General features: G+C 48.3%; 1 protein-coding gene across 8 annotated transcripts in view; it reads right to left on the bottom strand.

The window, feature by feature from the left end:
• RPTOR (regulatory associated protein of MTOR complex 1) overlaps positions 1-27,035 on the bottom strand; it is a 420,015-nt gene that overhangs the window by 161,733 nt on the left and 231,247 nt on the right. For 6 of the 8 annotated variants that reach the window (XM_055241781.2, XM_055241783.2, XM_055241784.2 and 3 more), the window contains one exon: positions 14,139-14,198. The exons of the other annotated variants lie outside the window; for them this stretch is intronic. In XM_055241781.2, the coding sequence (XP_055097756.1) occupies positions 14,139-14,198 (60 nt within the window). The remainder of the gene's footprint in view (positions 1-14,138; positions 14,199-27,035) is intronic. 8 annotated transcript variants of the gene reach the window in all.

The following is a 27,035-nucleotide window of genomic DNA, read 5'->3' as shown; positions in this document are numbered from 1 at the left end:
AGTCACATGGGAGAAGCCACCTCCAAGCAGATTCTCCTGAGAAGCTGCTGAAAGGCCTGCTACATCGAGAAAAGCAGCTCCTAAAATAAGGGGAAGGAGGACAGGCTCTAGCGGAGCCGAGGGTGGGGAGCACTTCCTCCTGGAGGCACTGGCCGCCTCCAGGCTGTCTCCAGACGCCCCTCTCACCTGCACGCTGCATCTCATCAGGGAGCTTCTCTGCAAAAATCTGGCCTAAAGAGGGTGGGAGGGGAGGAGGGGTGAGCTTTCAGGATAGGGCGTCGAGGTCTCCTGCCGTGGAAGTATCTTCCACGAACACTCCACGGTTCTGACAGAGATTGCCACCACCTTCCCCCGACTGTCCTGAGCTCATCTGGATCTTTCTGTCTCTGAAAAGACGCTGAAATCCCAGAGTCACTTCCTAGCCTGGTTGTAAATTCTGTCTCTTCCTGTGAATTTGTTAAAACACCCTAGGAAAGACAGTTTCCAAATACAGGCAGCCTTGTGCGGTTATGCCTGATTTCTGGGATAATCCTCTGAGGTTTTCCTGGTGGGCATGCATCACACAGAAGGTCAGCACTCCTCCTGCCACCGGGCACCTGGGGCTTGGGTCAAAATAACCGGTCTCTCCTCCCATGCTGTACACGTCCCCTCATTCTGCCAGGTCCACATGGAACCTGCCCTTTGAGACCAGGCATCTGGATGCATAAAACTCATGCCACTTTCCTCAGAATCCGCACTCACAAACACGCGGAGGGATATGAAGGGAGGACGTCGTTCCATGCGCCAGCCGATGCAGACTTGGGGGTGGCATCACGCAGACCCAGCTCTGTCCTCCAGGTTCGGCCACTCCTAGCTGTGCGACTTTGGGCAGGTGAGTTAACCTCTCTGAGACTCAGTTATTTCATCTAGAAAATGAAGGAAACACCTGTGCGTGGGCCTGGAGCTGTCTTCGGGGCTCGCTGCTGTGCTCCCTGGGATGGGGCGGGACAGGATGCCTTTGTCTCTGTAGATCTATGTCTTGCTGTAGGGAAACAGAGGGCAGACAAGGAACTCTCTTGCACTTGCTTCTTAATTGTCTTCAGCTCAACAATCCTTCATATTTCGGGGAGGCACATTCTGGTCTCCAGAAACAGCTATAAGACACAGCAGCTATACACGCGGCCACACTAAATCTGTTTGGGTCATCATCCATGGAAATAATCTTAGAGATCTCTCAGCCTCTTCTAGCAAAAGGAGTGCTCACCCGCCTTCTCAGGTGAGAACACCACAGCCCTCCTGCTGGCCGTCAGTCGCCGCCCCCCACCCTGGCCCCCGCCCCTGCAAACGGAGCCACTAGTCAGGCTTGTGCCGCCGCCCGTTCCGCGGCCATTGCGGATCACACCACTGATTCATGGAGCAAAATGTCCTATGTAGGTAGCCATCAAGCTCCTAAGTGCCTCAGTTTCCCCATCTGATGCAGTGGTCTGAGTCAGACTCACACAGGCCCCTGTAGACACATTAAGTGCTGCCAGGTTAGCGGTGTTAATTCTAAAGACTGAAGCTACATATGCCTCTTTCAAAGAAGGCCCTTGCCACACAGCCCAAGCTGTGGCACGTTTCTGCCAATCACTCACATCCCCCCCGCCTGGCTCAGAGGCTTGTGGGGCTCCCCGTCTGGAACGCTGCCCCTGGTCCTGGCATGGCTGCTCCCATCTGGCCAGGTGGTCTCAGTTCCAGTGTTGCCTCTTCATGGGCCTCACCAGGCTGCTCAATCAAAGAAGCATCCAGGCACTCATGTGCGATCACATGGCTCTCCTGGTACATTCACACTCCTCTTATGTGCATTTCTTCCCTTGATCAGGATGTAAGTTAACGAGCAAGGACTTGGTTCCAGAGCCTAGGACAGGCCCTAGCACACAGCGAGTCCGCGGCAGACGTCTGCTGAATGAACGGTGAATGAACAAACGTGCTGAGAAATACACATGGGGTCTGCAAGTGCACTCGAGCCTGGAACCCGAGGCCCCGCTGACGAGCTGGCTGCTCACGCACAATGTACTGGCTTCGAGGTCAGAAGACAACACACGCATGTCAGAATGGGGAGGCCTTTCTCTGAAGGGCCACAGGGCACAGCGACCAGGCTCCGATAGACGGAGGCCTTTCTCTGAAGGGCCACAGGGCACAGCGACCAGGCTCCGATAGACGAAGGCCTTTCTCTGAAGGGCCACAGGGCACAGCGACCAGGCTCCGATAGACGGAGGCCTTTCTCTGAAGGGCCACAGGGCACAGCGACCAGGCTCTGGTAGAGGGGACTGTGCAGCACGGAGCAGCAAACTGAGAAGCCATCAGTGGCGGATGGGGGCGGACACAGGATCCGCCACTGACAGGGGACCCTCGTATGACTCTCTGTGACCCTGAGCAAGTTCCTCCACCTCCCTTGCCTCGGTTTCTAGAAGTTTAGATGGAGATGGCCTCAGAGGCTGCTCGCCGGGCGGCTGTGATGAGGACTGGAAAAGCTACCACACATCCAGGGTCCCCGGTTATGCTGGCGCCTCATGCCACATTGCTTTATCACCGATTGCAAGTCTGCAGCCATGCACATAGGAACGACGACGGCAGGGCGCTGAGTCCTGCGGGATAAACAGATCCAAGGAGGCACCCCTGCCAGAGGAGGCAGTCCAGGCACCCCACCAGAACCAGGGGCTGTGAGGAACTGAAGGGCCGTGCGGGCAATGGAGCCGGAGCAACAGACTCTCAGGGAAGGTTAAGGAGAAACGGCAGACTGGACAGAGGGAGGTGCACCTGCTGAACTACGACACGTCTAGAAAAGAGGCATCGACAAGGGCTGAGCCTCATCCCGGTTATGCGGCCACAGTGACGTGCGCCCCCATAGGTACTGAGCCGTCTGAGACGACTCCTACACAAAAGCAATGGCCAACACCAGAAAGGATGGCCAAGGGGCACTGGCCAGGCATACGCTCAGCCTCACTGCAGCCTCTTCCTCGCTCTGCGCCTGGGAGCCTTTCAACGAATGGAAGCTGCCCTCCAATCAAGCTGTGCCCCTGCATCTCCGCAGAGCGAGGGCTTCCTTTTGACATATCCAGACACATTCATTTTCTTTTTCTTTTCTTTTTTTTTTTGAGATGGAGTCTCACTCTGTTGCCAGGCTGGAGTGCAGTGGCATGATCTTGGCTCACTCAGTGCAACCTCCACTTCCCGGGTTAAAGCGATTCTTCTGCCCCAGCCTCCCAACTAGCTGGGACTAGAGGTGCGTGCCACCATGCCCAGCTAATTTTTGTATTTTTAGTAGAGACGGGGTTTCACCGTGTTGGCCAGGATAGTCTCAATCTCTTGACCTCATGATCCACCTGCCTCAGACTCCCAAAGTGTTGGGATTACAGGCGTGAGCCACCGTGCCCGGCCCACATTTTCTTAGGATGCTAGGAGGTGCCGAGCCGTGAGGAGGTGGAGCGAGTGCCACAGATGTTACAGCTCTGTGCTCTGCTGCGCAGGCCTTTGTTTTGATGACAAAGACCAGGGTTTGGGTACCACTGTGAAGGAAATGGAAGATCTCCGTGCTGCGTGCAGGTTCCCTGGGGTGGCTTCTGAACCTCTCACATTCCCCCTTGGCTGCATGTCTGCAATTTCATCTCAGAACCGAGCCTCCTCCATGCCTACCAATCCGGATGAGCTAAGGAGGCCTTGCTGGGGTGTGCATCGAACACAAAGGCGACCCGGTGCCTGTCTTCCCTCTGCCTGTGGGGGGACCTGAATGAGAGGCACCCGGGCATAAGGACCCCTGTGCAACACCATGTGCCCTGGCATGGTGTGCATGGGAACGCTGAGGAGGCTGTGCTCGGGCAGGCAGGGGTGCTCGTCTGCTAGGTGGCGGCAGTCCCACGTTTCTGCCAATCACTCACATCCCCCTCGCTCGGCGATCTCTCGGGTTTTGTTTCTACCTCTTCATTTCTAAATCAGCGTCTAGTGCCTCGTTACTCATCTCAGCAGTGACTGGCAGACGTTAATGAATTACTGATTTTCACCTTCACCAGCCAATATTGTATATTTATGTTGGAAAGAAAGGTACTTTTTGAATCAAGAGTGGGATCTTTTGATAGTTTTCCTTTCAAACATAATCCATGTGTATGACTTCCCTCAGTGAAGTGAATTCTAATCACAGCTGCTGTGCCTCTGACATGACTGCCGCCCCCCCAACCCTATGCAGACCTTCTAGAGGTCTGGGCTCCTGTTGAGGAGCCCGTGCTCCGTTCACACAGCCCATGCTGAGGGGAAGGAGATGCAGGCTCCAGGGAGGCTGCCAGCAAATCCCTGTCCCAGCTTGTCCTAATGGTGTGGTGCTCGGCAGGCCCTGTGCTTGCTGGGTGCTTCAGTTTCCCCTTCTTTTAAAAGGTAGATAACAACAGCACCCATCCTTGAAGGGCTCCAGGGAGGACTAAGAGGTAATGTTTGTAAAGGCCTCCGCACGGTGCTCAGTAAATGCTTCTTAGGGTCACTATCATTCCCGAGAAAGCACAGATAGCCACGTGCTCTCAAGCAGCAGCTCCCAGGTCTCCTTACATTTTCTGCACTGCATCCTCAGGCTCAGATGAGACAGAAGTCTCATGGATGGGAACCAGAGATCAGCTAACACAATGCTGAAGGTTTCAGAGCCACACTCAAACCCAAGCTCCAGGGCTGCAGGGCTGCAGCCCCGCGCCTGCTGTCCCCGGGCCACACAGGGGCGGCCGTGCTACCGGAGCCTTGGAAGCAGCAGCACACGGAGACTCACTTATTCACGACGCTGGGTTGTTAGCGGTTTAAAATATGCTGTGTACACAATCAATGTTAATCACGAGTAAGTTCTGGGTACGCTTTGAGCCTCCAGTGATCAGAATACTAACTAGCAGCCTTGTGGAACAGGTTCACATGTCTCAGGTTCCCTGGAGCTTTCTGAAAACCCTAATATTTTTAGCACTGTTTAAGCGTTGCATTACTTTGTTTCAGGGCTGAAAAATGTCCCTTAATTTCCAGGCACGGATCTTATTGCCACTCTCTCAAAGGATTCGGAATATAAATACGTACTGCAGCAGCAACAGCTTATTCATCAGGCTGCTAGGTTAGCGTAGATAATTAGAAACTGGGGGGTCGCTCGGGGAAGGTTCACTATAATTTACTTCCAGACACAGCAGCTTAATTAGAAAACAAATTCCTCCCCTAGTTTTAAAGACTGCTAAATAATTACGCACAAACTGCCCCATCTTCTCTCCAGTCTTGTGCTGAGATGCTAAACAACATGTTTTGCCCATCTGACAAGGATGGCAAAAGCTAGGAAGGGGTTAATACTGGATTTCCTGAGGAGCCTTGATTTTGAGTGCCGCTGTTTGAAATAAACCGCATTTATTTTGGAGGACATATCGTGCGGCAGTTCTGAGGAACGAAACCTCCCCACGTCTCCAGTGGTGACAAAGACAAGGATAATGATATGATTCGGGTTGGATTTCTGACCGTCTGGGGGCAGCAGGGACACTGTGCCATGAAACTGCCATTGAGCTGGTGAGGAGGCCAGGTCGCAAGAGCCAGGCCTTCCAAAGGGCATGAAAGTGGTGCTGTGCCACACTCAGTCCCCAAACCCCAGACAGCGGGGTCCTGAGGCTCTAGGCCAGGGGGCCACCTGCTGTGCGCTTACCCGACACTGACCCCTAGAGAGCTCTGGCCTCACAGACCTGGCACACCAAGGGCCAGGTGTTGCAGGACGAGGGTACATCCTCTCAGATGGCAGCGGGCAAGGACACATGGGCACGGGGCAGGTGCCTGCAGTGCAGGTCCGTGCATGACAAACGCACCTGCCCATGTGACACGTGTATGCCGATCACCACCTTGCACCTGCAGACTGCACTCAGGACCATCCTTCACATGCTCCCAGTGAGGGTCGCTGGGGAGGGAAGGGATGTGCAGGGCGGCCGCTGGGGAGGGAAGGGGTGTGCAGAGTGTGAGGCAGACCTGGTTTTACTTCCTGCAGGTCATGAAGCTTGACGGAAACAAAAAGCCCAAGAACACAGGCCCGTTATTCTCCTTGCGTCACGTGACTTGTCACGCTAGTCAGGTGGGACCCAGGAACAAACGTTGTCCTCATGTTTAGTAGCAACAGAGGTATTCTCAAGGGCAAGAAATTTCTATGTGGTGAGTTGAGACAAAAGAATGAAACTGTAAAACTAGGTCTTCAGAATCCCTAAAAAGCTGGCAAAAGCCAAGAGCAGATCAAGTCCAGCCCCAGCTAGTGTATGCGCAGGTACTGCAGACTCCCTGACATCTGTACATCCACACAATCTGTTCCGAATGTGCGTCACTTGAGATGTCACACACGTGCGTTCTAGGTGCTGTGTTGTGGTGGGGTTTCCACGCCCTCGGGCTACAGTCCTTAGGATTCTGTTTACAGTAATGAACTGCTAAAACATAAATGAAATCAGACTAAGCACGAGAGCCTGTTTCTGCCTGGTCTTAAAACTATAATTAAAAACAAGTTATCTCACCAATAACCTGGATCCAAGATCAGTTCATCTAAGGAAGGCTGGGACGCCCATGCAGGTTCTCTGGCTCTAGGTTCGAATGTCATATCACGCTCGGGAGGGTCTTGGCGAAAAGGGCAGTAATGCAAACGCTTCCCCAGGGAGGTCACGCCAGCAAAGACTTGAAAGTGATGGATGACTGTGTATGTTTTAATGTAGGTGTGACTCAAGGAACCCAGAGCTCCGTCTCAGGTGGACAGGAGGACAGTCATGGTGTGCAGGGACACGGGGGCGTCACCCAGACAACTGTGTGGCTCTCACCCGGCACCCACTGACAGCTCTGCCAATAATGCACAAATGTTGTTATTAAAATCTCTCAACTATTCAAAAATTTATATATTTTGAAATATTCCCTGGCTATTTATAAATAAATTTTTTAGACACACGTGCTGCCTGGAGGGAGGCAGTGCCTCGGCCCCCGCTTGGCTCAGTCCTGCGGCCAGGAAGGCCACTCAGGTGAATGCGCATCATAGGGTGCCGCTTCCAAGACCACACCCCTCCTGCTCCCACATGCGATGGGAGGAGTGGCGTCGGAGGAGCGCTGTCCTGCTGACTCTGGAGCAGGGGTCAGGAGGTGACCCTCCAAATGTCAGCCCCGGAGGCTGCGAGGAACAATTCCCAAACCCCCTGAGGGAGACTGGTCCCCCAAGCAGGAGCAGGCAACTAACTTTTGACCACTGCATTTTAGGAAAGTGTTGAAAAAAACATACAAAAACTCAAAAGGTTTTGTGCATGTCAGATGCCTCCCTGGGAGGCGGCGTGGCCCTGCTGGCCACATGCTGTGACGCATGGGAGCCCTACCCATGGTGTCCTTCTGGGTGGCATGGGCAAGGAGGCTCCAGAGGACATTCCACAGATGGTGGACGCTGCCACGCTTCCAGCCCTGTAAGGAGGGAAGCTGGTTACAGGGTCTGCTTCCAGAAGATTACCTCTGGGCTTCCATGTCAGAGAGGTGACTCCCTCGCCTGGGGCACACTGGTGACAGGCACAGCCTGGAATTGCTGGGAGCTCATCCTCAAGCACCCTGGTCCCACCGTCACACTCAGGGCAAGGGACACACAAGAACATCACAAACATGGCTGACATGTTCAGTGAAGGGAAATAAGGGGGAACTCAGTCTTGGCTGCCTGGAACACAGGAGTTGCATTCATCAGTAGAGCTTGATGACAATCTGTGTGTCTCTGAACTGTACCACACGGCCGCTTTCCGAGTGGATCTGTCTCCCCTGACACACGGGCTAGCGTTACGGGAGTTAACATATGCTGATGGGACCCCCGTGGAAAAAAGAAGGGGCCCTGAGGTAGTAGAAAGGCTGGCCAAGGGGGTCTGAGCCATAGAGGTCACTGTAACCAAGATCAACATATTTCGAGAATAAATCTTTAGAAAATGATAAAGTACAAAAGTAATGAGGCATTTTTTTATAGGACTGTCCTCTGACTATAAAAACCACAGCAGCATGGAAGACACTATTAAACATAGATGTGCTGAATTTTCTGCCTCACTTTGTGGCTGCAAAATCAAATCTACTTATTAAAAACTTTTCTTTGGCTGGACATGGTGGCTCACACCGATAATCCAAGCACTTTGGGAAGCCAAGGCAGGAAGATCACTTGATTAAAAAGATCACTTATTTAAAAAGTAACTCATGTCCTTTGTAGATAATACAATATGCAAAAGACAAGGCCAAGTGCAGTGGCTCATGCCCATAATCCCAGCACTTTGGGAGGCCAAGGCAGGCAGATCATCTGAGGTCAGGAGTTTAAGACCAGCCTGGGTAACATAGGGAAACCCTGTCTCTACAAAAGAAACCAAACAACCCAAAATAAAAATTAGCCAGGCATGATGGCATGCACCTGTAGTCTCAGCTACTTGGGTGGCTGAGGTGGAAGGATCACTTGAGCTCAGGAGGTTGGGCTACAGTGAGCTGAGATGGAGCCACTGCATTCCAGCCTGGGCAGAAGAGCGAAACCTTGTCTGGAAAAACAACAACAACAAAAATCACACAACCAAACAAACAAAAAACTTTTCTTATGAGACTTTAAACATAATTGTGGAACAAAATCTAAAAATCAAAAAAACATAAAAATAGCATTTTTAAGTGGAGAAGTCACTCTGTCTATGCAAGTTAAAAACTGACGTCCACTTGGAAATAGAGCTAATGGCAGCTGTGGCTGGGCAGCTTTTGGAGCAAAGATCTGGATTTCTCCACTGCTGTATAATTCTAAAGTTTGGAATTTGTCCTGGCATAAAAAATGTAAACATAATTCAGCCACCCGTATTCAATTTAACCTCTTGTCACACTGTGAGGGGGAGGCACCGCAGGAGTTCACCCTGTGAGTGCTGACGTGGGTTCCAAGTGAAAGACACTAAAACAGGTGCTTTTGCTGAACTGCATTCAGAGAACAGTGGCTCAGACCCAAATCCACACACTTTAAGAAGTTATTCTCAATAAAGACTGAGGTGCCTACAGTGACTGTGATATGGTTTGGCTCTGTGTCTCTACCCAAATCTCATCTTGAATTGTAATCCCCATGTGTCGAGGCGGGGACCTGGTGGGAGGTGACTGGATTATGGGAGTGGCTGTTCTCGTGATAGTGAGTTCTCACGAAAGCCGATGGCTTAAAAGTGTGGCACTTCCCCTTCCCTGGCATGCTCTTGCTCTCCTGCCATGTAAGACATGCCTTGCTTACCCTTCCCTTTCTGACATGATTGTAAGTTTCCTGAGGCCTCCCTAGCCATGTAGAACTGTGAGTCAATTAAACCTCTTTTATTTATAAATTACCCAGTGTGATGGTTAATCCTGAGTGTTTCCGAGTTCTTCAGCTTTGGGAGTCAGACTGGCTTCCTTGCTCCACAGCTTGCAGATGACCTACTGTGGGATCTTGTGACCATGTGAGTTAATATTAATCAATAAACTCCCCTTTATATTTATATCTATGCTGTGAGTTCTGTCCCTCTAGAGAACCCTAATACACCCAGTCTCAGGTAGTGTCTTGATAGCAGTGTGAGAATGGACTAAAACAGCCTGCTAAGCCATTCATCTCAGCAATGGGCCTCGAGAGCACGGCCTCTCTGGTGCCTTGCCATCTCTCTCTAACTGCGGTGGGGCCAAGGCAACGATGCCTGGGAGTCGTAGGTGCCTCAGTTGATGGCAGATGGAGAGGCGTGGGAGATGCTTATAGAACTACAGGAATGTGGAGTGACAGCAGCCACCATCCAAGCTGCAGCTCTGGGAAGTGCTGAGAAGGCAGAAGTGTCTGGCGGGAGGTGGACATGGGCTGAGAGCCGAAGCCATGTCGGGACGTGTGATGCCCTCAGCACTGCTGCTACCCAGTGAGACCTGAGTGGCGGCCCTTCTGCAGGACAGAGACAGACCCAGAGGCAAGGAGGTGCCCAGTGAGTGTGGCTCAGAAGGGGTCAGGAGGACCAGATGGAGCTGCTCTGACTCCAATGTCCATATTCTTCCCACCACACTCTCCTCCTCACACCTCGAATCCCTAATCAGGGTGTGTTTTGAAAACTGCCTACTATTAACAGTTAATTGTCTCTTTTAAATTAAAAAATAAAATAAACCTTTAGCATTTAGCCACCTTCGTAGCATCACCTGGCACAGGAGAAGGGGAGATGGAAGAAAGATGAGGACACTGCCCTAACCTCCAGCTGTCCGATCGCACTGGCTGAGAAGGGCCTTTGGTGCTGGGGAGGGAGGGGATGCACTGGTTCTGAGAAGAACACGAACGGCTGCAAACGCTAACGTCGTGATTTAGGGAAAGGGCATCTGATGAAAATGACTAACATCCCACGGTGGATGGGGAAGGGTGTTTGCTTCTCTTTTTCAATCCTCACTCAATCTCATTTTAATAATAAAAGCGAAGGTATCTTCCCAGAAACAACAGAGCATGCTGCTGTAGAATCTACTTCCTTTCCCAAACCCAGGTCTCTGCTTCCCTGCACCCCTCGCTCCCCCGGCCCATGGCCTGCTGTCCGCAGCGGTGGCCAGCCCTGTGCTGCATCTGGTCTGCACTCTCTGGTCTGCTCACTCTCATGGTGTTTTATTCCTCCCCTACATTATGTATTACTTTTACTTCAGTTGTCAAATAGCAAAATGACTTCTGCAGGTACACATGCTATGGATTGGAACGTGTGGGTGGATCTGTGGAACCACACCAGCATCAAGACATCACCCCTAGGCCCCTCCTGCTAGCCCCTCACAGCCACACTCTCCAACCCTCTAATCCCTGGCGACAGCTGATCTGTTCTCTGGCCCCATGTTCTGTCTTTCCCAGAAGGTCACGGAAAGGGAATCGGACCGTGCACCACCCTTGGAGACGGGCTTCTGACACTTAGTGTGATACTTCTGGGAACCGCCCGAATGGCAGTGTATACAGAAAGCCTTTCCCTTTTTCCTGTTGAGCAGAATTCCATCATACGGATGCACCACAGTCTGAATTCATTTGCCCTGGGAGGGACATTTTGGTTGCTTCCGGCTTGGGGTAATGAACAGAGCTACCATAGACATTCATGCACAGGTTTTTGTGTGATCCTAAGATTTCACTCTTCCAGGGTACATATCCAGGAGTGGGAATGCGGGGACTTGTTGGCAGGTTTATGGACATCTGTGAGAAACTGACAGTTCTTCCAGAGTGGCCGCACCATTCTGCATTCCCAGCAGCTGTGATGCGAGTTCTCAACACTAGGTTTGGTCAGTCTTTTAAATGTCATCCATTCTAATAGGGACACAGTGCTGTCTCACTGTGTTTTAATTTGCATTACCTAATGGCTAATGATTTCCAGGATCTTTTCATAAGCATATTTGCCATCCCTAAATCCTCTTTGGTGAAGTGTCTCTTCATGTCTTTTGTCTATTTTCTAATTGTCTTTTCCCCCTTATTTTTGAGTTTTGAGATATCTTTATACATTCTGGATACAAGTGTTCTTCGTCAGATATGTGACTTGCAAATATTTTCTCCGAGTCTATAGCTTGTCTTTTCATATTAGCAGTGTCTTTCAGAGAGTAAACATTTCACATTTGGATGAAGTCCAATTTACTGATTTGTTTCTTTTGTGAATCATGCTTAGGATGTCATGTTGCTGTGCACATTTTAAGTTTTGGAAAGAAATAGGGAGGCAGCTGGTTGTTCTGACACAAAAGTCTTGTTCAAGGGAAAACCGCCGTGTTGGGCAGACCACAGTGGTGCTGTCCTGAGACCTGAGCTCTAGGCCAGCCCTGCCCGAACCAGGCAGAAAAGGCCACCCAGGAGCTGAAGTGAACTAAATACCAGGTTCTATTTCAGTAAAATAAGGTGGTTTGACTCAATAACTTAAAACAAATTGTTGTTGTCATCACTAGGTGATTTTTAACAGCCCTTTTTGCTCTGGAGATGTGGAGCATGTGGTGCTGTCTGAGCTCATGTGGCTCAACAGGCGCTGGCAGGGCCCTGTCTGGAGTAGCCACAGACACAGGTGACCGGGGCGGATGGGACAGCACACAGCAGCCATCCAGGATGGAGACGAGACACTGTCCCACACGGAGATGGAGGTGTGGGCAAGGCTCGGGCTCCTGCTACCAGGCGGAGGAGAAAGGAGACTGCGGCCCTCCCACCTCCAGAGGAAACCATGGAAATAGCCACAGGGAGGCACGACAAACAGCAAACACCAAGACGGTTTCACCCAAGAGCTGCCTGAATAAGCCAACCCAGCAAGGATAAAATATAACTGCTGAAATAGTAATGGACATGGTTTATTTAAGAAATTAGATATATAATATATATACACAGGTTAAGTGTCCCTTTATCTGAAATGCTTGGAACCAGAAGCGTTTTGGATTTCGAATTTTTTCAGATTTTGGAATATCTGTATTATACTTACCAGTTAAGATTTTTGGATTTATCACTAATCCGAAAACACGAAGTCCAAAATGCTCCAAAGAGCATTGTCTGTGAGTAGCACGTCAGTGCTCAAAAAGTTTCCAGCAGAATCACTCACGCCTGTAATCCCAGCGCTTTGAGAAGTGGAGGTGGGAGGATCGCTTAGGCGTTCAAGACCAGCCTGGCCAGCACAGCAAGATGGCCTATTTTTTTTTTTTAATTAAAAAAAAAAAATTAATTTAAAATTTAAATTAAATTTAAAAATTTTTAAAAAGTTTGGTGCATTTCTGATTCGGATTTTTAGATTTGGGATACGCATCCGGTGTGTGTGGAGGGAGGGAGCAGGGGTGGCGGGGACAATATATACGTTACAGGTAACAGAGAGCTCTAAAACTCAGAAAACAGAGGGGGATATAAAGCCCCAAAGAAAGCGCACAGCAGTGACCAGTAAACAGATCTCATGAACAGCTTCGCAAAACTGAAATCGCGTCAGGGAACCAAACCAACCAGAAGGGGAGGGGAGCACAGATCACCTAGTCCCATTTTTTTTTTAAAGTTATTTGCCATGTGATGCTTCTCAGAGACTCCACTATCTGTTTAGGCTTTGGCAACAGTCTTCTAAGTCACAGCTTGCACTGTCTGGAAAGCCTCTGGGTGCTGTGCTCTGTTAGGTGCCTGTGCTGAGGACTGCTCACTTAGCACATCTGGTAGACCACTCCACAGCAAGACCAGTGTCGCTTCCCCAGCCTTCCTGTCGGCCACACGGCCACCTTCCACGGTGGGAGTGAACCACGACGGAGCTCACCGTGCCCTCGTGAACGTTTACACATAATATTCTTGTATTTTTCCCGATACACAAGGCAAGTACGTTTTTACAAGAGAAACTTGGAAGTGGGTTTGCTTTTCCTGCCTAATTTAGTAAATTCAGGCCCTAATATTAAGATATAACTTTGTATATTAAGATGTAGAAAACAATTATCTTGCATGTGAATTCTGGAAGAAATGGGGTTCTGGGCCAATGGGTTTAAAATAACCCCAAAGTTCTTCCATACTGCCCGGATGATTCAGGATGAGTCATGATGAATCCGATGCACAAACAAACATAACAAGGCAGTGCAGGCCACGCTCCAGGTCCTGAGACACCACTTCAGATCCAAAGAGATCACGTGTGGGACAGACGGGTTGGCCAATGGGACCGGAAGGATTATGGGAGGCAAGTGCCACTGACTCTTCATAGGAGGCCTGACTAAACCCCGTCACTTCATCGCTCAGGTTCTGAAATCAGTTTGCCCTGAGATAGTAAAATGGAAACTGGATGAAGACAGGTGGGGAGGGGATGGAAAGTTACAGAATATTAAAGGGACAGTTTCAGAAAATAAGATAAGAGCTAGCTGTGATCTAGCTATCATTTCAGTGGCAGCAGAAATGATTTGTATGTGAAGTGGTATGTTCTTGCTTTGCCTTAAAGTCTGGAGACTTTTTAAATGTTCCAAGGAATTCAGCTTTTTATTATTTTTCTTTTCACATGGCCCCTGTTTGGTTATCTCCTGCACTAAGCCCCAGTGTGACAATCACAAACACAGGCTTAATCAGAGAACAAAAGAACATAGCCACATGAAAGGGAACATGCCACGTTGATAGAAAGTACTTCTGAGAAGCAAGAGCCTTCAAAAAGGAAAAGAAACTCATCAGATCCAGAGAGCCACAAAAGCTTAAAAATCCTACTTACTTTTCTATCAAATCCAGTGTGACACCAGGCACCAGACTGACACATTTCTGCATGCAAAACCTGCAGAGAAAGAAAAGAATGTGAATGGCACGAATGGAACAGTCACCCAGGAAATTCAACAGGCCTGCAGAAAAAGGAAAGAGTTAAAGATGGGGACAGGGAGTGCCACGGTGAACAAGTACACTCAGATTCCCTTAATTCGGCAGCTTTTAGATTTGTAAAGAAAATCTCATTGCCGTCCTGTCAAGGCGCGAGACTACAAAGCTGCCACAGTGAGTTGTCAGGAGAAAGGAGAGAAGCTGTTTGCAGCCACGTGAAGCCCGGTCCCTGGAGAGGAGCGCCGAGATGCTTAATAAAGCTCAGTCTCCAAACGAGATGCCGGAGTGGACTGGACTTGCCACTTCTTTCCTTCTTAAGGAAGTGAGCTGGGGAGACTGCTGGAGTAGAATAAATGAGTAGCCTCAAGGCATACAAAAGAAATGCAAATTCAATTATATCATGTTCATAATCATAAAATCCTACAGGTCAGAGCTGGCTTCATGTCTGAGGCAAGTCTATCCTTAGGAGAACGTGTGGAGCCGGACAGGCTTTCTCTAATGTGGCACCAACAGGAGGTAGGAAAGCATCTCTCCTCCCATCCGGGCTACTGACATACAGTGGGGCAGAATCAAGGCAGCAGAGTAAAAAAGGCAATGTGGTATTGTTAGTAGGAGAAACGCAAAATGTTTAATTCACATACTTTAAAAATTAAGAACAAATAACACCCCCTTAAAAAATAATGGCAGGTGCAGAGCAAGTATGCACATCTCCAAAACACACTCGGGGACTGTTGGCGGGAAGTGAGCGATGGCAGAAGCCTGGAGAAGGACAGTGGCCCAGGGGAGGGCGCAGTGCAAGGGTCAGGCACGTTCGGGGGGAGATGTGGAAGTGACTCCTCTATGGGGGATGGCAGACCCAGGAGGGCACCCATAGCAGTGGGATAGGAAATGGGAGAAAAAGACACAGAGGAACTGAGAGATCCAGAACCAGGAAGATAACGAGCCAGGGATGTGAAGACAGTCTCACTTCTGCAGCCCTGCAGGGTGAGGGGAGGCTGAGTTGGTCATCCTGGACCCCGTGCACAGCTGCCAGCCACGCTCACTCTCTCAAGAAGTGATACCTGGCTCAACCAGCAGAGAGGAAGTTATATTCTTGGTTGTGGCTGCAGTAGTCAGTGTTTTATGGTTCAAAGAGCTAAGAAAATAAAAGTGAGGCCCACGTTTGCCTGAAGCTAGAGAGCAGCCCTTTCCCACAGCGTCAAGTGCCCCTTGTGGCCCCGATGCTTCCCCGAGCCAGTCAGTGCCACTCTGAGTGGTCTCCTCTGCTGGCTTCACTTCCAGATGCTCTCCTCGGCCATGCCCAGACACCTCTACACCAGTGCAGACACTTGCAGCTCCTATGGTGATCCCAGGCAAACCAGAATTTCTCTGTGGATAAAAATGATCTACAGGAAATGCATTTTCAAATCTGAGTCCTATGTGAACCATGCTACTTTGTCTTTTTATCCATAATGTACTTATTGATTGGGATTTCTAGAGTCCAGTAATGACAGAATCACTTATATCAGACTAATCCTTTTGCCAATAATAAGCTCTGGACAATATATTAAAAAGCCATTTGAAAATTCTGAACAACAAACAAATGCAGGCAGGAAGGCAGGAAATGGAAGGGCTGTGACCCTTAGAAAATGAGAGTAACTCTGCATGAATCACCTTCATCTGGCTTTTCCCAAGGGTGCTCCTCACTCACACATCATGTGGGGGATAGCATGCAACTGAAAGGCAGCAGCCTTACTGGGCTGAGACCACGCTCAAGGCTGCCAGGATATTGCAGGCAAAAGCCCTAGGAAGAAGGGAGCCAAAACCCACATGTAAACCTTCCCCAAGTTAGAGGCTGGCTCCTGAAGGGCACGCACACAGGATAATATTCCCAGGACCCCCATCGAGGACAGCAGGAAAGCTGAAAAGGCAGAGTAGAGATTTTGACATCTGCTTGCTACTGTGAAGACAGAGGAGATCAGGTCCTACCAAACTACAGGGCTTGATCACATCTGAGGACATGGACACCCCAGAGCGATTACGAACCACACTTTAGAACTAAGATCAAAGCCAAAAGAGCCTAGTCCTATAACCAAGCCTCTACAAGATCAGTGTAACTGCCCAAAAGAAAATAACAGAATCTAGAATGTCTACAATGCCTCATGCACAACAGATAGTATACTATCTAAAATCAAGAGAAAAAACAGTCAATAAAAACAGATTCATAATTGTCCAGATATTGGAATTAGTAGACAGAGACTTAAAAATTATAAAAATAATTATTGGCTGGGAGATAAGCATTATTATAAATTCAGTGAAAATATAATGTTCCCTTAAATAAAAAATTAAAATGGGAATATCATGCAACTTTATCATAGTATGGCTATATGAATAAGAGTAGCATGGATAAATCAGTCACTGACAGTGTGCAAACTTCATTTCAGCCAAAAATGTAAATTCTCTTTATACCAGAATTGCTAACAACTGGTTTCACATTTTATACGATTTCTTTCATTCACCTACATTAGAGTGTTACTGAGCAATGAAGGGTCAAAGAGCGGGCAAAGGCAGAGGTAATAAAAATGGCTCAAAAAACCCACAAAGCTGAATGTCACAATAATATAACACAGCTGTTGCTTATTTAGTGCTTATTATTTGGCGACCATTGTTCTATGTCTTTTATACTGATTTTTTTAATCGTCACATTCTGTGAGGTATTATGATATATTATACAGAGGAAGAACATCATAAATTAGGTACATTAGAGTGAAGATCAAGAATATTAAAAAGACAATGAAAATACATACAAAGCTTCCAGAAACAAAGAGCAGATCACATTCAAAGAAACAAGAATCAGATTAACCCAGGATGCAGGAAGACAACGGAGTGGTGTTTTTCTTTTTATTTATTTATTTTATTTATTTTTGAGACAGAGTCTCGCTCTGTCACCCAGGCTGGAGTGCAGTGGTGTGATCTTGGCTCACGGCAACCTCTGTCTCCTAGGTTCAAGTGATTCTCCTGCCTCAGCCTCCCAAGCAGCTGGGATTACAGGCTCCCGCCACCATGCCTGGCTAGTTTTATATTTTTAGTAAATGTGGGGTTTCGCCATGTTGGTCAGGCTGGTCTCGAACTCCTGAACTCAGGTGACCCACCCGCCTCAGCCTCCCAAAGTGCTGGGATTACAGGTGTAAGCCACCGCCCCCAGCTGGTGTTTTTAATTTACTGAAGAAAAGGAAGTTAAAACCTAGAATTTTGTATCCAGCCAAACTGTCATTCAAATGTGTGAGCATGACAAAAATACTCTCAGAGGCACATATGGCCTCAGAAGACTTGTCACAAAAACACTCATGAGGAAGACACTTTCAGATGACAAGCTAAAGTTAGAGGGGAGAAAACTCCAAGAGACGCTGAAGGAGATCTATGAAGTAATGATGACACATAAACTTGGTAACATTTGTAGTCGTCTTAAAATGAAAAGCAAAAAGGCGGGGGCAATATCCATCATAACCAAGATTGAAAACCTAGATATAAATCCACAAGAGCATTAAAAATCCAATAGAGAAATGGATGAACAGAGATCTCAAAGATGACGACATACCTATGGCCACTAAACATGAGGAAATGTTCAACATCATGTGATATCAGAGAAAGGCAAATCAAGGCTACACGAGATATCATTCTAAACCTACTCAGCAAAAATGTACAAGAATGGCAATGCCAAGAACTAGAAAGGGCGTGGATCACAGGCTGTCTCCATCACCACTGCAGGAGTGTAAAATGGCACAACCACTGGGAAAGCCCCTTACCATGATCCCTTAAAACTGAACGTTCCTATACACTATGATCCGGTAACTCTGCTTTTCAATATATATGAAATTCTTGCATGTGTTCAAAAGAACACATGGAAAAGAATGTTCAAAGTATCACTGTTGGTAATAGCAAAAATAAAATACAACACACCAAAGCAAAGCAAAACAAACAAATAAGGGAAGAAGCTGGAAAAGCTCAAGTGTTCATTAAGGAGTAGCAGGTGCACACAGTGTGGCATATTCACAGAGTGGAGTATTACAGGCAGTTAGAGGGGGGTACTCTAACTAAACACACATCAATATGGAGGAACACGAGCGACACAATGCTAAGTGGGAAATGTCCACATTCCAACCAAAAGTATTTTTTTAAAAGAGTCCTCAAAGTCACATTCAGCACTAAAGCCTTTAATCAATTTAAAATCTGAAAGAAAAGTAATGGTCTTAATGAATGCACACAGATGCATAGTAGCAATTTAGAAAGGGCATGGAAGGGATGATGAGCCCGGCACTCAGGGCAGTGGTCACGGGGCAGGGGCGGCAGGTGCGTGCACATCAAGGGCGCCCTGTGTGGTGGGCGCAGGTCATCATCAAGGGCTGGGTTTTGGTTGGGTGGTGGTTTGAGGAAACCCATTATGCTATAAAAATACCTGTTAATTAACTACTTAAAAGGAGGCCAAATATGGACTAGTGATGAGTGTGGCATGAAGCAAGAATTATGACTGATCCAGGCTGGGTACGCAAACAAGTGGCTTCGAGATTTTTATGATGCTAAATTAAGTTTCGCCTAAAGGCTGCCTCCGTATATGTTTTATGTTTGGCCTAATGGTTCCATATACGTGGTGAACTGTACCCAACCCGATGTATAAACAGCCTGGTCTTGTGACAGGTAGCTGAGTCTCAGACTACCACAGGCAGCCAACTGTTCAAACTGGGCTCAAGCAAGGCAGACCCCCTGCAGTAGCCAATCCAGCTACTGCGGCTCTTCCATTCTCTGGAGTCACTTTCCTTTCTGCCCATGAATGGTATCGGGCCACATGGCAGTGCCGGAGTCGCTCTGAACCTACTCTGGTTCTGGGGCTGCCTGATTCAAGAATGGTTCTTTGCTCAATTAAACTGTTACATTTAATTTGTCTAGAGTTTTCTTTTAACAACGAAGAACAAGTTAATGTTCAGCTCAGTAACCTTGTCAAGTATCATACAAATAACTATTGAATGCTGTTTTCATTTTTGAGAATGAAAATTCCTTTGTTTCCTCCTAATTGAAAAAAACCCCACATGTATTTACCATAAAAAAGTGAAAAATTTGTATAAACCCACCATGTTGAGATAGCTTAGCATTTTCATATTTATCTTTTACACAACACTGAATCATGCTGATTTATTTTAGAATAAAAGCAAATGGCGGTCTCTATAAAAACCCAAATCATACAGACATGTGTCACGCAAAAGTGCGTCAGTCTAACCTTCACTCTCCCATCCCACTGCGCAGAAGCGGCCTCTGCTATGACCTTCAGGACTTGGCCCGGGCATATACAGTCATCCCTGGGGCACTGGTTCTGGGACACCGCCACCCACCCCACACCTAGCCACTCCTCTCCCCACCGACAGACGCTCTATGACAACTCCTGAACAAGGAGAGCTTCCCGGTTAGAAGGTGAACACACGATGTGCTGGAGTGTGGCACCCCCCTGCTCTCGCCAACATGCAGAGTCCCCCCCTTCTTTAGTGGTGAAGACATAAATGGCTTCCCTGGAGGTCTCGCCATCAGCATTCCCTGTGCAGCTCCTCAGCAAAGGAGAGAAAAAGGCCCTCAAAACACATCCCCATCATGACTGTCATTGTCACTATGAGAGCTGATCATACAAACTGGGTCATTCTTGTCATACACAACTCAGTTAGAGTCAAGGGGCCAGGGGAAAGCACTCGGGCCACAAAACATTCCTCCAGGAATGCAGTTCTCTGCCAGCCTGGCCGCTGAAACTGCCTGCTGCCACTTGAAACCAGTTTTAACTAATGGTGACTGACACAACCTGCCGTGACTCGAAGACTAATTTCACCCACTCACCAGTCGGAACTTGCCAGCTCCCCAAAACCTTACTAGTGCCAAAGAACCTTCTCAAAGAGCAACACAAAACATTTCTCCTCTTTATAAAACTGCCAACCTTTTATTTGTTCATCAAGATATACTGAAGACCACCTGGTCTGCCTGTATGCCTTCAACTGTAAATCTTGCTTCCCAAATAAAATGTTTTACATTTAGAGATTCATCACTGTATTTTATCTGACTTTACTCCAGTTCCTAATATCCTTGCTCAATTTTAGTCTTTGGTAGTTGCTTTTCTGTATCCTGACAAGAGCTTTTCGTTGTAATGAGTGGGACAGAGAGGCTGTAGGTGGCTTACTTCACCTTGGCTGGCACGTGAAGTCTCTAGAATTTACACTGATGAAGTGAACACTGAAGCTTTCACAGACTTGTGTATTTTAACCTAGTCATACAGAGATACAGCAAACTGCTGGAGGTGTCTGGTTTTAAATATTCTTTTTCACAAAAGGAATTTTCAAATATAACTCAAAGTGGCAATAAATACGCAATTAAAATAGCACTTTGGGAGGCCAAGGCGGGCGGATCACCTGAGGTTGGGAGTTCGAGACCAGCCTGACGAACATGGAGAAACTCCATCTCTACTAAACAAACAAACAAACAAAACAACAAACAACAAAAAAACCAGCATTAGCCAGGCGTGGTGGCGGACGCCTGTAATCCCAGCTACTCAGGAGGCTGAGGCAAGAGAATCACTTGAACTCAGGAGGTGGAGGTTGCAGTGAGCCGAGATCATGCCACTGCACTCCAGTTTGGGCAAAAAGAGCGAAACTCCATCTCAAAAAAAAAAAGTAAAATAGGCTGGGCACAGTGGCTCATGCCTGTAATCCCAGCACTTTGGGAGGCTGAGGCAGGCAGATCACCTGAGGTCAGGAGTTCAAGACCAGCCTGGCCAATAAGGTGAAACCCCATTTCTACTAAAAATACAAAAAATTAGCTGGGCATGGTGACAGGTGCCTATAATCCCAGCTACTCGGGAGGCTGAGGCAGGAGAATTGCTTGAACCCAGAAGGCGGAGGTTGCAGTGAGCCGAGTTCATGCCACTGCACTCCAGCCTGGGCAACAAGAGTGAAACTCCATCTCAAAAAAAAAGGAAAATAAGCCAATTTCTTCAACTCTCAGCATTTCATTTAATCCAGCAGGTTAAAAAAAACCCCAAAGAACTAAACATCCCCACGTGAAATTAATGTGCCAAATCATGCGATATTTGTAACTAAATTTAAAAGTATGTTTTTTTTTTTGGCTCATGCCTGTAATTCCAACACTCTGGGAGCCCAAGGCGGGAGGATCACTTGAGGACAGGAGTGTGAGACCAGCATGGACAGCACAGTTGAGTCCCCATCTCTACAAATAAGTTAGCTGGGTATGGTCAGAGGACTCGGGAGGCTGAGGCAGGAGGATCGTTTGCGCTCAGGAGGTTAAGGCTGCAGTGAGCTATGATCGCGCCACTGCACTCTAGCCTGGGTGACAGTGAGATCCTTTCCCTTAAAGAAAAAAAGTATGCCTTTTAGTATTATTAGAAGAAAACCAAGTAGAAGCGACTTCCCTAACTTGCAAACGTTACAGCTGCACTTTGTAATGTACAGAAAAGTTTACTCTATTTAGGAGCTTCTAGGCCAGTAAGCAGGACAAGATACAAATTAAGTGCAAGAGTTTGCTATTTCATAGTTGCCCTCCGTGCTGCAGAAGCAAGCTAGCAAAAAGGAAAAACAATTATTCCATTAGTAAGAGAAATACAGATGAACACTTCATCTGAGCTTTCTGCCAACCAACATAATGAACCGATCCCATCTGCCTTGTTCTGGGCTACAGCCCCATTGTCAGAGCTGGCTGGATATTGGAGGAGCCCCTTAGGCGCCTGCTGGATGCATGAGCCCGCTGGCAATGGAAAACACCTTCCACGGGAACAAGGCTAATTGCAAGGGCTCTGCCATTTGGGTTCAGAAGACATTAAAAAATTAAGATAATTTGGTTATAAGCAAAATGTCAGTTTTTAAAAAAAGAAATGATTAAGTATTTGGGTGGTAAAACATCATGATGTCTGTAATTTAGCAAACATACCCATAAAAACAAAACAACAGAGCACATAATTGTAAAATGTAGGTGACTCAATACATACAGGGTTCACTTTGTCATCCTCTCAACTGTTTCACAGAATGGTTGAAAACTGTCCTATAATAAAAAGTAAAAGGGATGGGGACAGAGACGGAGAGACAGAGGGGGAAGCGAGTGTCAACACAGGCATTCCTACATTGATGAGTCAAGTCGGGAAATCATTTAAGGAAGCCACCTTCTACTTTCGAAGAATGCCAGGACTGAAAGGGAGGCTCCTTGCCTGTCCCCTCTCCACTGTCCTTGAGATGATCAACAGTTGGCACGAATTTGCAGAAAACCAACTCTTTCCCAAAAAGGTAAACCTCTTCTACGGAGGTAACACTCATGACTATCAACCACAGGAAACACACACACACGACACACAGCAAGCTGCCACCTACCCCAGTAGCTCTGGGGTGTGCCTTGCCCTGGAGGAGCCCATTTACAGCCGGCTTGTTTGGGACAACTTCAGATTCTCCGTGCTCCTTGGCCTGATGCAAATCCTAATGTGTTTTTACCTAAGAAACTATCAATAACATGGACTGTGTCTATACTACACACCGACAGAGCTAAGATGGGGATAATGCCCAGGCTGCCTGAAAGAAGCCAAGCTGAGTCAGGAAGTGGGACAGCCACAGAGGACTGGGGTTTCTCACGTGAAAATGCCTGCAGAACTCTGGTCCTCTTACCCCGTGACCCCCTGAGAGCCAGGGCTGCTCAGTTCTAATTCAGTACAGGGCTTCCACGACTGCGGTGCTGAGGAACAGCTATGGGGCAACAGCTGGGGCTGCGATCCCCAGAAACCAAGGTGTTCCAGGATCAAGGGAAAACAGTGCCTGATGGCTACAAGAGGGCGTTTCCCGCTAAATACACTGTTTATTTTCACATGCGACTGCTGGGTCCTCACCTATTCTTATTCTTGTCTGGGATGTAGGATGGCCTTGTGGCAAACCCATAAAACTCAGTTATTTAAAAAAAAAAAAAAAAAGGTGATTCTTTTAAATTACAAAGAACCAATACTTAAATGACCCATCATTATATATCTTTCCTGCCATCTGACTTATTCTTTCTATATAAAGAAGCCATGCCCTTGACTGCCCCCAGCCTTCCCCTACATCCCAGAGCCCACTGTGTCAATTTCCACGTGCGTTCACAGGGTGGAGGAAACACTGGCCAGCCAGAAACCAGCAGCTGCCTCCGCAAACAGGAACAGGAGGGTGTTGCAGCAGCGCCAAAGGCTCAGCACTTACTACTCGCTGACAACCCCGAAGAGCTGGCCCTACGTGAAACACAGGCCAGCGATATGCTGGGGGAACTGTGCTGCTGTAGGCTCCAGGGCCACCTCGCGCGGATCATTTTACAATCAGTCAGTCCCTATGACAGGGACAAAACCAAGGTCGCTGCAGAGCTCTGAAATGGCTGCACGCCTGGTGACCCAAAGCCAAGCCCTGACTCTCTTCCAAAGTACAAATGAGAGAAGAGCTCAGCTAAAAGGAGTTCTAAACTGGGCTGGAGACCAAGATAAGCCACGCACAATCATAGCCCCTTCCGCAACGCAAAGACGCAAACAAAAGACCATCCAGTGCAGTGCAGGGGCTTTGCTGGAATAACACAGACATTAATTTCTCTTGTTTTCCCATAGCAATAGGCCTCTCCCTATAAGGAGGTTTCTGAAAGCTAGAGTTGGGATTGAAATTTAGTCAAATGGGCGGTCCAAGCCCAGTGTATTTAGATTCCATCTCAGGCGAGGTTTTACTCCAAGTCTTGAAGAAACTGCCAAACGTCTCAGCTGCTGCAGAGGCCCCACAGGAGACAGCGTGGCAAAATGTACTCTTAAAAATATCCACAAGAAGGGGCCCTTTTTGAGCAAGTTCTGTGTATTTGAGACTTGGGAAGTTCTTCCTATTAAAAATTTTGAAATCTTTTACCGAGTTCCTTTTCAGCAGCACCAGGCCTAGCTCCTTGGTACCCTCTGGGAAGAAGGGAACTGCAGGGCGGCCACGGGGAGGAAGTGTTGTCTTGGGGTGGCAGCCACGAGCTGACCCTAAGATGAGGGAACCGAAGGCAGAGCTGAAGATTCTATTTGCCAATTAAAAAAATCCCTCTAAGTTATCTTGTCAGTTAAAAAAATTAATTAAAACAAAAAACTGAAATGCACAGTCCTCCATCTGCCTAAGTCCTCACCCTTCCTCCTAGCTCTGGCCACCCGGCAATGTCACCGGAGGATCTGAGAAAGATTCGGACTATGGGCACAATATCACCCTCCTGGCTTAGATGTGTGTTATTAACCTTCCTGTCCTGGAGGGGAGAGAGTTGAGGTTCAGACGGTTCTGAAACTCACCCCCGGCTACCCGGCTGGCTAAGTGGCTGGGCATAAAAACCCTCCTCTGCACCCAAAGACCACAGTGGCCTGAGACGACAGGATCCTGGTGCATCTTAGCCACGTCAGAAATCACACACAAGTGTACAACCCTGACAACTGAGAGCGCACGCTCAATGCACTGACTCAAACTCAATTAGGGAAATCAGGAAGAAATGAGGAAAACAGAGTAAGGTGAAAGCTCATAAAAAGAAAGGGAACCGGAATGGCTGTGTGAGTGCCCCCCCACCCCGGGGGGTGCGGCAGGGAGGGAGCTGCAGGATCCACCCTGCCACAGGCTAAGAAGGAACTTACTCTGTGACTCTTACAACTCACCTGACGTGTGTGCAAATTCCTAATATGTAAAATAAAGACAATCTAAAAACAGCATAAACGGCAAAAATGAAAAGTATATGTATCTCAGGTAATGGTTCTGCTCGGACCAGACAGCATCCGCGTGCAGCAGCCCTGCCGAGATGTCCTCCACCAATCCCCTTCTAGCCCGGACCGCCTCTGATGGTCAGAGGGTGTCAGCAGCTGTTTTTTGGGACAGATGAGTTCAGAATCTGGGCTAGAAACAAACCGCTGTCTATCCTGTTGTCTTCCTAAGCATTTAAACCATGGTGGTTTCTGCACCAATATTTAAAGTTAAACAGACTTCGTGCACATCCCTGTCTCTCGCTGGTCTCCTTCCTCCTAACACCTAAGCTCTCCCTTTCTGCTCTCTCCACTGACGGCTCCAATTATACTTAGGGAAACTGCAGTGCCCAGAACACGATTCTGAAATTCATTGCACAACAGGATTTCAACTTGTGACTGGGACATTAATTAAGTCGTCTGATAAGAACCAGACTTTTGATCCAGCTGCTTTATGGGCCATGTGTCTGTGCCCATTAACTTAATAGAAGCAGATGGACACGATGAGAACACCGCTGGCTGAAGGCTCCTGAGCAGAAATCCAGCCAGAGGCGTGGAAAACGTCCACGGGGAGCGAGTTTCCCACAGCAGATGAGAGCCGCAGCAGCATGGAGTCGGGCCAAGGAATGGAGCCTGGGTACGCCCGGCTCCTGCAGAGCCTTAAGCCACCACAAAACTGGGGGCTAAGGAAGAGCACCCCGAGAACAGAGCTCACTCCTGGCATTCTGGTAGCAAACAAGTGAACTCACATATTTTCCAATTAACTTTGAAATGTACACTGTGTTGTTCAACATGCTTGAAACACAGTTTGTCCATGGACTCCTGAACTAGCTGGGGGGGCGGGAAACTATGCCAAGAGCTGGTTCAATCTGTCCCACTCGCTGCTTTTATCTGCTTGTGTTCCTGGTCTATGGTTTCGACGCTAGGTCAGCAGACTCCAGACACGCACCGCTGAGGGTCTCTCCCAACCGCCCTTAAGAGGCTTCCGCAAGCAGATGAACCCCACTGTGTGGGAGAGGCAGCGCCTGCGGTCACGGAATTGCACATTTCAGTGTTCACACAGGAAAACCGACTGCGATGGAATCTTATCCCTGTCCTGTGACGACGTCAGTGCACGTAGGCACGGCAGAAGCATGAGGAAATCCACACGCTGCTTGCGCCAAGGAGTTCCTCGCCGACCGCAAGTCTCTCTCTTCAGTTCTCCCAGAAAGCCACAGAGGCGCCCACTTTCCCAGGACAAAACAGTTGCCTGTTGACCTGGCCAGGGCCCTCAACAAGACACCAGACAACGGGAGGACAGTGAGAGTGTCCTGGGACATATTTTCATTTACCTTACGGATGGTTTTGGAGTTTTTATAGGCAGAAGTTTACATCACCGAATGGAAAGCCAGCTTACGGAAGCACACATGAGCTCAAGCCCTCACGCCTAGTCCTCCAGGACCATTCAGCATGGGGTCTGTGATGAGGCTGAGGACAGCCATGGGCTCAGAAGGTGCATCTCAGCCCATGGCTGTGTTTCCGTATCAATTAACAGCACGGCTTCTCCAGTGACTATGACAGGTACAAACTGTATGTCTTGGTTTTGTGCTAAGCCACAAAGATATGGTCCAAACACCTGGCAATGTCCAGTCCACACCAGCACACAGATGTTTGGTTCCAAGAAAACCAAGAGCAAAACGCAGTCGCAGACGCCACGGGTCCCCTCCAAGACAACCAAAAGCCAAACGCAGTCGTAGGTGCCACGGGTTCCCTCCAAGACAACCAAGAGCAAAACGCAGTCGTAGGTGCCACGGGTTCCCTCCAAGACAACCAAGAGCAAAACGCAGTCGTAGGTGCCACGGGTTCCCTCCAAGACAACCAAGAGCAAAACGCAGTCGCAGGCGCCACGGGTTCCCTCCAAGACAACCAAGAGCAAAACGCAGTCGCAGGCGCCGCAGCCACAGACACCGCACATGAGGTGTCACGACAGTTGTTCTTTCTCTGAGGTCTCCTGATTTTACTGTCTTGATCCTCAATCAATATTTTATTCTTTTAAGAGAC

This window comes from Symphalangus syndactylus, chromosome 14 (assembly GCF_028878055.3).
Source record: "Symphalangus syndactylus isolate Jambi chromosome 14, NHGRI_mSymSyn1-v2.1_pri, whole genome shotgun sequence".
Lineage (NCBI taxonomy): Eukaryota > Metazoa > Chordata > Mammalia > Primates > Hylobatidae > Symphalangus > Symphalangus syndactylus.
The sequence above is the reverse complement of the archived record's forward strand: the minus strand, read 5'-3'. Positions and strand labels throughout refer to the sequence as shown.